Source organism: Lagopus leucura, unplaced genomic scaffold, assembly GCF_019238085.1.
Source record: "Lagopus leucura isolate 7727_CA_CO unplaced genomic scaffold, USGS_WTPT01 Super-Scaffold_100001, whole genome shotgun sequence".
NCBI lineage: Eukaryota > Metazoa > Chordata > Aves > Galliformes > Phasianidae > Lagopus > Lagopus leucura.
In genome coordinates, this window is record NW_024962262.1 from 39,688,771 (window position 1) to 39,699,102 (window position 10,332).

General features: G+C 36.5%; 1 protein-coding gene across 1 annotated transcript in view; it reads right to left on the reverse strand.

Annotated features, from left to right (window-relative positions):
• Window positions 1-1,087: 1,087 nt before the first annotated feature.
• Window positions 1,088-10,332, reverse strand: part of NALF1 (NALCN channel auxiliary factor 1) — a 444,903-nt gene continuing 435,658 nt past the window's right edge. Inside the window, exon 3 of the mRNA XM_042868152.1 lies at window positions 1,088-1,383. Within this exon, the coding sequence (XP_042724086.1) occupies window positions 1,088-1,383 (296 nt within the window). The remainder of the gene's footprint in view (window positions 1,384-10,332) is intronic.

Sequence of the window (10,332 nt, forward strand, 5' to 3'; positions counted from 1 at the left end):
ATGTGGAGCAGGAGAACTCAAAACGTAATTCACAATGAATGCCAATCCTTCACCTCCAATATGAAGGCTTCCCAACTATTCAACTTGCTGAGCATAACTGGTTTTACATAGCACATTTAAAAAAGGCTGCTCCTGTTCAACTGACCAGTGAGAAAGGACTGGACTTTTCAAAACGGGTATTGGAGCAACAGTTTGTTATATATTTCTTTTTATTTTTTAACTGTCCGATCCCACCTTGTAAGGAGAGCACTTATTTGTTCAGCTAAAAGGAACCCCTTTCATGCTCCTTTTGACTTTGCTCAGTCAACACGTTTGTGCAACAGTGGCAGAGGCACACTGGAATTGTGTACCCATTCATTGTGATTACACAGACAGAGGCAAGTGTATTTGTCTGACATGAGGAGGGGAAAGGAGATGAATGGTTCCCAATGGGTAAGAGGACAGTTAGATTTGGTTTTTTTTTTCTCTCTTTTTTTCTTTTTCTTTTTTTTTTTGTATGTTTTTTTTTTTAATCATTATTTTGTTTTCTTTTTCCTTTTTGTGTATTTTTTCCTTTTTTTTTTTCTTTTTTTCTTTTTTTCTTTTTTTTGATCTTTTTTTTCTCTTTTTTTCTTTTTTTTCTTTTTTTTTTAATTTTTTTTTTTTAATTCTTTTTACTATGCCATGGAATCATAGCAGTCATTCCTCTAATAGAAACTGACAGGACATAAAAGACAGAACTATCAGATGAACACACACAATGACTAGAAATATATCGACAGAGAAAAGACTTAATTTAGCTTTGAGAAACTGTCCCAAAAATAAAATCCTGTATTAACAAGTGCAAAAAACAAACAAAAAAAGAAACTCCAAACATTAAAACACAGTGTATAAAATGGTGTGAGAAATTTAAGTCACCATACAGCCTTTTAGTCAATAAAAAGCTGTGTTCTTGTGTTCTTCTTGTTTGGGTAGTGGCCCATTCTTTTCCTTTTACCCAAAAGATCATTGAAGAAGATATCTGAGGATAAAGCACTCAGTCATTTCTGTATTTGACTGTAGTCACTTGGGCTCTTGTGTTTCTGTCATATAAGATGAATCCTTTTTTTCATTCCTCATTGGTTGAATTATCTTCCAAAGTTGTTATGCCTCCAAAGCCCAGTCCTGTTGAGTTCTGTGCTGCTGAGACTGTTAGTACTGTATGTAATAGAATTAATACAAGAACACACAGTTTAAGTCTGCTGTTACACAGTCTTGATGCTGATGAAACTGTGAGCGATGTCCTATGACACATTGTTGAGCCACCTGTTTTTATAGTCCCTTTGGATTGATGATCTGATAATAGTCCCCATCTGACATCACAGCATTCTGGTTCTGCATTGGTTGGATAGTATTCATAGAGCCCTGTAGGGTAAACACAAAATAAGCATCAAAAGACTCAAAAAGTTTGGTAGAAGCTGGAAGGTCAAAGGAGCAGTTGATAGTTCAGATATCTTAGCCTAAACAATTGGATTCATATCTTTCAATTAGCTTCAGGCTCCCACATGCTTACCATTTTGAGAGATGCATAGACTAACAGGAAGCAGCCTCTAATGATCATTCAACAGAAGTGTGACAGTGAGTGTGGCTGTAGAAAGAAAGGAAGCTAAAAAAAAAAAGTCATTGAGTTCCTCAACAAAACCTGTTATTTAAATTTTTCCTTTTGGACAAAGTAACAACTATCAAAATGGATATTTCCAAAGAAATAAAAAAGGCCTTGAATTTATTCCTCTGTCTGTGAGCACATACCAGTAATATCCAGGAAAATGTAGACATAAAATAACAAATGCTGGTATGATGTCAACATTGACAATATTGATTTTCAAAGTACTACAGATCCAATAATTTCATAGGAAGTTTCCAATCAAAGCTGTTCAAACTCTGCTTATTTACACTACTTCAGCTGAGTTCTTCCATCTGTGATGATCTCTCTAGTATATCCCAGAGGTGAGAAAAAACTTTCCTTACCATGCAGTAATTGGATCTCTCGATATTTCTTATTGTACAAGTAGGTCATTTCTGCCTTTGGAACTGCACTGAACAACTCAGCCTGATCTCAATATGTATTTTTGAATATTTAGAGAAATCCTTTCTTTTCCAAAAGATACAACCACCTTTTTGGAAAATGCCAGGGCTGTTTGTACTGTTGTGAGGAACAGTGACATAACCAGAGTGTTCCATTTACTTCTTGTATATCTTTTTCACTGCTAAACTATCAGAACATAGCTTAGCCTGATTACTGCAATAACGTCTAATACAATGGAAAAATATCCTTTCTCTAATTAAATAGATATTATAATATCTTTTGCAGTAGCTACTTACCTTAGAGTGTTGTGAGGTCTCATGGTAAAATAACCTTTGCTGAAATATCAGGATTAAGATTTGGAAAGCAGCTATTTAACTACTTAGCCTTTTAAACCAGCTTCACATCTAGAAACAAGAACTACATTTTGTCTAAAGTGTCACAGAAATCTCTTTTCTTTCAAAAAACAAGTCTATATGTTTAGGCTCCGCTACTTAGATCCATACTGATTGAATTATGTCAATATTCTGTTAAGAAATCACACACATCTTAAAATAAGATACAACTGAACTCTTTTATTCCTACTTCCATAATATTGATCTGCAAATACACCAGAAATGTATTAGGCGTAATGTAAAGACGTTAAAATGCAGATTAAACATACATTCTTTTTTACATAACATGAGTCCAAATAAATTCTAATTTATTTTTTAATTCAATCAAGTTTTTAAAGATACAGATTGTTGGATGACAAGTAAAGGGAGGGTTTACTTTATCGGAAATCATGCAGTCTTTAAATATGCAGTCAGACCAGCCCTTGAAAATGATTTGTTCTATTACATTTTGGAATTTCCCTTTGGTTGTTGCAAATATTGCTGCTATAATGAAGTGGTCTTATTGCTAATGTCATATTTTCTGAAACCCATCTTTTGAGGCTTATAAGTGCCCAAGTTTGTTAACAATATGGTTTGGTAACATATTGGAAGTACTCCACAAAGCAGGTAATTATCCAGTCTGTTCTGTGACTGCAGAAGATCAAGCTATTAACAGTAATTGAAGAGACACAGAGAATGCTTAATGCTTTGATCCTAGTAGGGCTTTCTTACTGTTCCAATTTTATTTCCAAATTTCCTTGTTAAAGGAAAACCCCAAATTCCTTTGAAATAGAAGCCCATGTATGCAAGTTGGTAATCAGAAAGTATTTAAATAGTTTATATGCACTTACTGAAATATGAATAAATTGAGGGCAGCTCTACAGTCAAGGCTGCACTGAACTTGTTCCTTAATATAAAATTAAATTTCCTCTTTATTTCAATTCAGCAATTGAATTTAGGCTTTGAATTTGCAGTTGCATATTTAATGATCAGTTAAGTACAAGAACCACTATTCATGACATTTGCAGAACATTTATATGAATTCAGTCAGAGTTTTGCACCAAAATAAGAAAGCTTAATTTTTGTGCCTCACCACATACTCATTTGTAGCTGTATCTATTTTGGCCTCTTAGAACTCCTCACTTAGTCTATTTATCCAGAAGGTTACAGACATGACATTTACCAGGAACTCTGGAAAGCTGGCTACTTTAACCTTGGAAGGGCATGGAGAAATGGATTATTTTGTTCTTTTATGAAAACATCTCATGTGGACACAGTTCGAGAAAAGGATAAAAATAAAAATGATACATTTATCCAGAAGACCATCAAGACTCACCTCCTCTTCTGTCTTTATAGTTCAGTTTGCAAGTATCATCAACTCTGTACTGCTTGGATGTTGGGTAATTTTATTTCTGAAATTGATCCTCCTGCTGTTACTGGCTCTAAAACTACTTTGCTTTTCATATTCCATTTAAAATTCTCAGTTCTAGATTTCCTTTCCCCTATTTTCCAGCATCCTCCTATATTTCACCAGAAGAAATCTTAGTCCATGTGGAAGATTTTGGGCTTGAATTCATTTTGATATCAGATCATTTTCCATTTATTCCATACAATCACTCATGAAGACCTTATAAAAGAAATCTCTCTGCTTTGTAATAGTAATTTTATTGATGTGCATATAGCATTGTGATTATCAGCACAGTCATATCTGTAGACTGTTTACCAATGCTGATGCAAGAACTAAGGCTACCTGTTTGAGTTAATGGAGATTTCAATATGGATAGTGGTAGTGAGAAGGTGGGTGGTGTGTTTCAACAGTGGTGACAGTGATGTGAGAAACAATACACGTCCAAGGAGCCATGCACATCTGTCATACCACTGAATTAAGATCATATAGATCAGCCCATCCACACAGATCATATAATGGTGGTGACTATACTGAAAAACAGTGCCTTCTAGCTGAGAATTTGGTCAATCAAATAGTGTTATTTTTTCTTGCTATTTACTGTAGTTTCCACAGAAATGAAGAGGAGACATTACTTTTGGAGTGACATAAACATGTAATATATTACTGATCAGCTATATCACCAGCTAATTCTGAGAATGCTGTGGTTTCTACCTGAGCATGTGCATTTCTTTTGCACAGGAGTCCACATGCAAAAAAAGATTGTTGCATTTCCACTCCTCACCCCAGTATTGTCAGAATGTGCCATGCTTGTATATGAATCTGGATCTGGTGGCAGTGGGTCTTGCTCAGCCCAGTTGGTTTCTATCATAGAAGAATAGCCATGGAGCTGTAGCACTTTGCAAATTGTACTTGCCATCAAAGGAAACTGGCCTGGCTGATATATTTGTGATCATGAGTACTTTGGAAAGATACAGAAATAAAACAGATTTTTTTTTAAATGTTTTGTTCTTTTCCTTATTTTCTTTCTCTGTTAGTATAAACCATGGTCATATTTTACATAGATTTATGATTTATTTTGAGACGTATATCAAATTTGAAGAAAAGAACATATACTATAAGAAGAAAACACAGTTGAATGTAGTATACCAGAAATTTTGAATGCTCCAATTTGTTATGATGCACAAAGTAATTCATGCCTGCCAAGAAAAATCCATCAAGCAGTGACATCATTGTATCAGAAAATGCCAACACTCAGCATGACATTTCTCTTTCTGAGGAATTATTTCTGAGATTTCAATATCCAACTACAGAAGGAAAGAGAACTCATTAGACATTATATGACTAGATTTCATTGCTTGCTTAAATCTGATCTGGAAGCCAGATCTCTTTGATCCTATCCAGACGGTCCTCTCAATTTCTAAATTGCTGTGTCTATGACACATCATGATGCTTCTATTTAGGTATATATTTTATACCCTTTGTATGATAAAATTAAATGTAAATGAAATCTTGAAGACAAATGAAATAAGAAGAAAATACATTTGAATGTAGTATGCCAGATTCTTTAGTAAACAGATTATTTTAAACTTCTGAATAAAGCTGCCTAGTTCTTTTAAAAAGATTTTCATTTCAGACTCCATTCCAGTGGTTGCAATAGATATGGATTGCTGTGTTTTAGTTTTTTCTTTCTCTTTATATGTTGGAAACTATTACAGATAGTTGCCTATGGAGCATTTTCCTGTATTTGTGTACACATTCAAGAAATATTTATTTTCTTTCTCTACCTTGCATTTTTTTTTTTTTTTTAAAGCATGTGTGGGACTAATTTCATTCTGATAGCGTGTATGCCTATAAAACCAACCAGTAAGTCAGAAAAATAAGTAAATAGCTGACACTCAAGACTATACAGATAACATCTTTAGCTCTTCTATGTTGAGGTACAGGTTGAGTGTGAGATAATTTGCCTCTAGCAAATATCTGGTTTTCCCTACTTCTCCTCTAGTTCTGTTCCTACTTTGTGCAATATTTAATGAGAACATTTACTGCTGTGATATGATAGGAAAGGAAAAGTTCATACCTACAAATGTATTGTGTTGCTATGTCATACAGGGATATCTGTAAGCTAATTGCTTGGATTGTGTTTTGTAGAAGAAAATGTTTGCAACTAATGAATATATTATACTGTGGGATCTCCTTCATGGGAAAGCCCGATATTCAAGACTCTAAAGTGAGACTGGACTCATACAGATGAGGTATTTATGTGACAGATTCTAGTGCAAAAACAAACAAATGTTCCTTGTAAGGAGATTCATACCTACTAATGATTTTGGCTGTGAAGAAAACATCTATGGTTTTGCATGGTTTTGCATCTTTTCTCTTAATCCACTGTGAGATGGCAGCCAGTCAGACAAAAGCTGACTGTGGGCTGGATCAGTCCTCAGACCAGCTGTTGGACTGCACTGTCCAGAAATTAGAAGTTGTGAAATATTTCCAGTCTCTTCCCAGTTCTATGTACATAGAGTTATATATTTTCAACTCTCTTTTTCAAGGGGGAAAGACAAGGGGAAACGGCTGGAAACTGCAGCATAGGAAGTTCTGCACAAACATGCGCAAGAACTTCTTTATGGTGAGGGTGACGGAGCACTGGAACAGGCTGCCCAGGGAGGTGGTGGAGTCTCCTTCTCTGGAGATGTTCAAGACCTGCCTGGATGCCTACCTGTGCGACCTGCTGTAGGGAACCTGCTTTGGCAGGGGGGTTGGACTCGATGATCTCTGGAGGTCCCTTCCAACCCCTACAATTCTGTGATTCTGTGGTATTCATATTGTTTTCATATTAGTCACAACAAAAAAGCTTGACTTGGAACTGGAACTTCACATAGGATTCATTCATTGTAATCTATTGTGTATGTGTGTATGTTTGCCTAGACGTAATACTATCTATCTTGAATAAGATTCTCTTTTGCATTAGCAGATTGCAATTGCAGATATATGAGCTGCACAAAGAAACATAACATGAAATCGCTGGAAAATTTAATCAAATGGTTATAAAACAAAATGTTCTAAAATGAGAACAAAAGTTCAGTTTCAATGTATATGCAAAACTGGATGTCCCATAGCAGTGTCTGACAGAAAGGTTGATATCTTTCCCTTTATTTAGTAGAAGAAAACTGTGAGGGGATAGGGGACAGTGCAAGGACTGTTTAGCACAAAGTATTTTCTAACTCCAAATTTCCATAATCAAAACCACACCATAATTGTTTACATTTATCTCCTAAGTACTTTCTTTTTCTTTGCAGTGCAGTTCCTAACATCCACACATGCATTTCTATGAAAGTCAGAAATAGCTAGTATGGCATTCCTTTTCCTGCTTACTCTATCTACTTTCATAGAGGAAGTTTCCTTTCTACTTGGAATTATAGATAAGACTTTCTCCAACTAGAATACTTCTTACTCAATTATAGCAGTTCTTCAGAAATTTCCAAGAAGTAATTACTAATCCACATTATAAATTACATTTTTTCTCCTTTTTCTTTTCCATTTTTTTTCATTTTACTTTTTCTTTTTCTTCTTTTCTTTCTTCCTTTCTTATCCTTTCCTCCTTTCACTTTTTTTCTCTTTTTCCTTCCTTCCTTCCTTCCTTCCTTCCTTCCTTCCCTCCTTCCTTCCTTCCCTCCTTCCCTCCTTCCCTCCTTCCCTCCTTCCCTCCTTCCCATTTTGATTTACTCATGCTAAAAGTCCGAAAATGAGCAAGTCTAGCAGTACAGGTGTGATTGCTGGTTGTAACCATGTTTTAATCCCGTCACCTTTAATGACTCTTTATATAGCCACAGTAACTTTTTTTAGAGCTCTGTGAAATATATCTATTTAGGAATTCTAAGATCACAATGACAGTCAAGTTTTGGGGAGAAATCACCTGTCCTGTGTTATTTTCTTATCACTTGGACGTTCCAAGGAAAGGCAAAACCTTTTTACATCCTCAAATAACCTTTTTTATTACAGTCCCCAATCTCAACAAAATCCTGTCCTGAAAAAAAAAAGCAAAAACAACACAACAACAAAACGAAACACACATGGGTTCCCTATCCCAGTTTCCTGCTTATTTGTGGATATTTGTGGCTTGCAGTATGCAGACGCGCTGACTGCCAGCTCGGCTCAGTGCCCCGATCCCCGCTAGGTGCTGCTGCCCTCCGCTCCCGCAGCATTGCGCAGCGCCGCCAAGCCCCTCGGCCGCCTCCAGCCCAGCGTCGGTCGGGACGTCTGCGTTGATGCTGCGCGATCCACCCTGTGCTCGACAACAGATAAAAGCAGCTACCGCCAGCACACATTTTTCTGTTACTTGTCTTCCACGATATATTGAAGGGCTTTGTAGAAAACAGTTCTGTCTCTCCATTAATCTAAATCTCTCCCGAATATTACATTAGAGGAAATAGTTTGTTACCGTGGCAAGGAGGAAGGAAAGCCCTTATCATAGAACTGTCGCTTCTAAAACATCATTAAAGAATAGCAGAGGCCACAAATTCTTCACTTTTTTTTTTTTTTTTTTTTTTTTTTTTTCCTTTCAGTGATAAATCATCCTATAAGCAGAGAGGTCCTTTCTCCAGAAGATATTATTCATCATATTATAGAATCACAGAATATCTGAGGTTAGAGGGATTTTTAAAGATCTTCCCATTTTAAAGCTTCAACCCCACTGCCTTAGGCAGTGTTGACAACCACTAGATCAGACTGCCCGGGTACCCCTGCACCCTGATCCTGAATGCCTTCTGTGATGGGACATCCACCACATCTCTGGGCAACTTGTTACATCATCTCATCACTCTCTGAGTAAAAAAATTCTTCCTAACATCTGATCTAAATCTCTCCTCTTTTATTTTAAATCCCTTCCCCCTTGTTCTATCACAATCAGACCATATCAAAATTTGGTCCCCCTCCTGCTTGTAAGTTCCCTTCGAATACTGGAAGGTACAGTGTGGTTTCCCCAGAGCCTTCTTTTCTGAAAGCTAAACAAGCCCAACTTCTTCAGCCTTTCTTCATAGAAGAATCCTCTTTGTGGCCTTCTTTGGACCTACTCCAAAGAGCTCCACATCCCTCCTGTATTGGGAATCCCAGGCCTGGATGCAGTACTCCAAAAGGGACCTCACAAGGGCAGTGCAGCAGGGGACAGTCACCTCCCTCACCCTGATGGCCACCCCTCTTTTGATGCAGCCGGGGATACTGTTGGATTAATTATCCATATTCCTCAGTTAGCTAGCAAGTCTTAGTTTCATGGGTGTGAAAAATCTCATACCAGCGTAACCCACTTCAGATCCTGCTGGATATGAATTCTGCAGTCTTGATCCTGGGGGTGATGGCTCAACAAGACAAGAAATCCAATCAAATACTAGTGCACAAATTACATGAGAATAATATTTATAATTATACCATAATTTTATTTTAAATGTTTTCAATAATATTCTGGTGATTAACACCAGCTACTTCAGATAGACTGGAGTCAGTAGTGTTAGTGGATTGTAGAGAGCTACTCAGCTCATCAGGTACAGATGACTACTTAGGCTGAACTAAAAAGCCCTTGTCTCTTCTGACCACATACATCAGATCTTCATTGGCTACAGTGAGAACTGAGTCACAGAGTTTATGTGTAGATACTTAGATTATTATAATCTGCAGTGAACAAGTTCAATCCTTCCCCGAATTCACTTTTCATCCCAAATGCACAGATACTGACTTTCAATAATCTTTTCAAAATCATCTATTTAATATGATTTAGGATTGAATTTGGACTTGGACACATAGTAGGAAAATGAAGAGGTAGATATGTATCTTTGAAGAGATTGTCTATAATAATTAATGATGGCTTTGCTTAATACTTGTTTGTTCATTTCCCTTGTGTATGCATGTCAGTGTGCATGTGCAAATACACGCACACACATATATGTATACAAGTGGTAACTAAGAAGGTTTTGTGTCTCTCATTTCAGGTGGTATTGTCCTATCTAAACTGGAAAATGATTCTAATTTACTTCCTCTATATGCATATTGGAAGGCTGTTAATTATGAAGTGGAATGCTAGGTTACACTGAATAGTAACTCAGTTTACATTTCATTACATTGTCTGCAAAATGTAATCCAAGTATTGCTGGATTGTGTGCAATAAGTTTAATTTTCAAGATAGAATACAGTAAACATTTTGCTAGCAGAATTCCCTTAAATCCAAATACAGGTAGTACAGTGAAGTGTTTCTTAAAATATTACACTTGCCTCTGAGGTGGCATAAAGCATTTTTGAGGTTTTATATTTTACTCTATTTTTAACTAGCTCATATTCAGCAGCCCATTTAGAATATGGTGTAGCACAGCATGGGATAGGATAGGATAGGATAGGATAGGATAGGATAGGATAGGATAGGATAGGATAGGATAGGATAGGATAGGATAGGATAGGATAGGATAGGATAGGATAGGAAAAGACGAGAGGAGAGGAGAGGAGAGGAGAGGAGAGGAGAGGAGAGG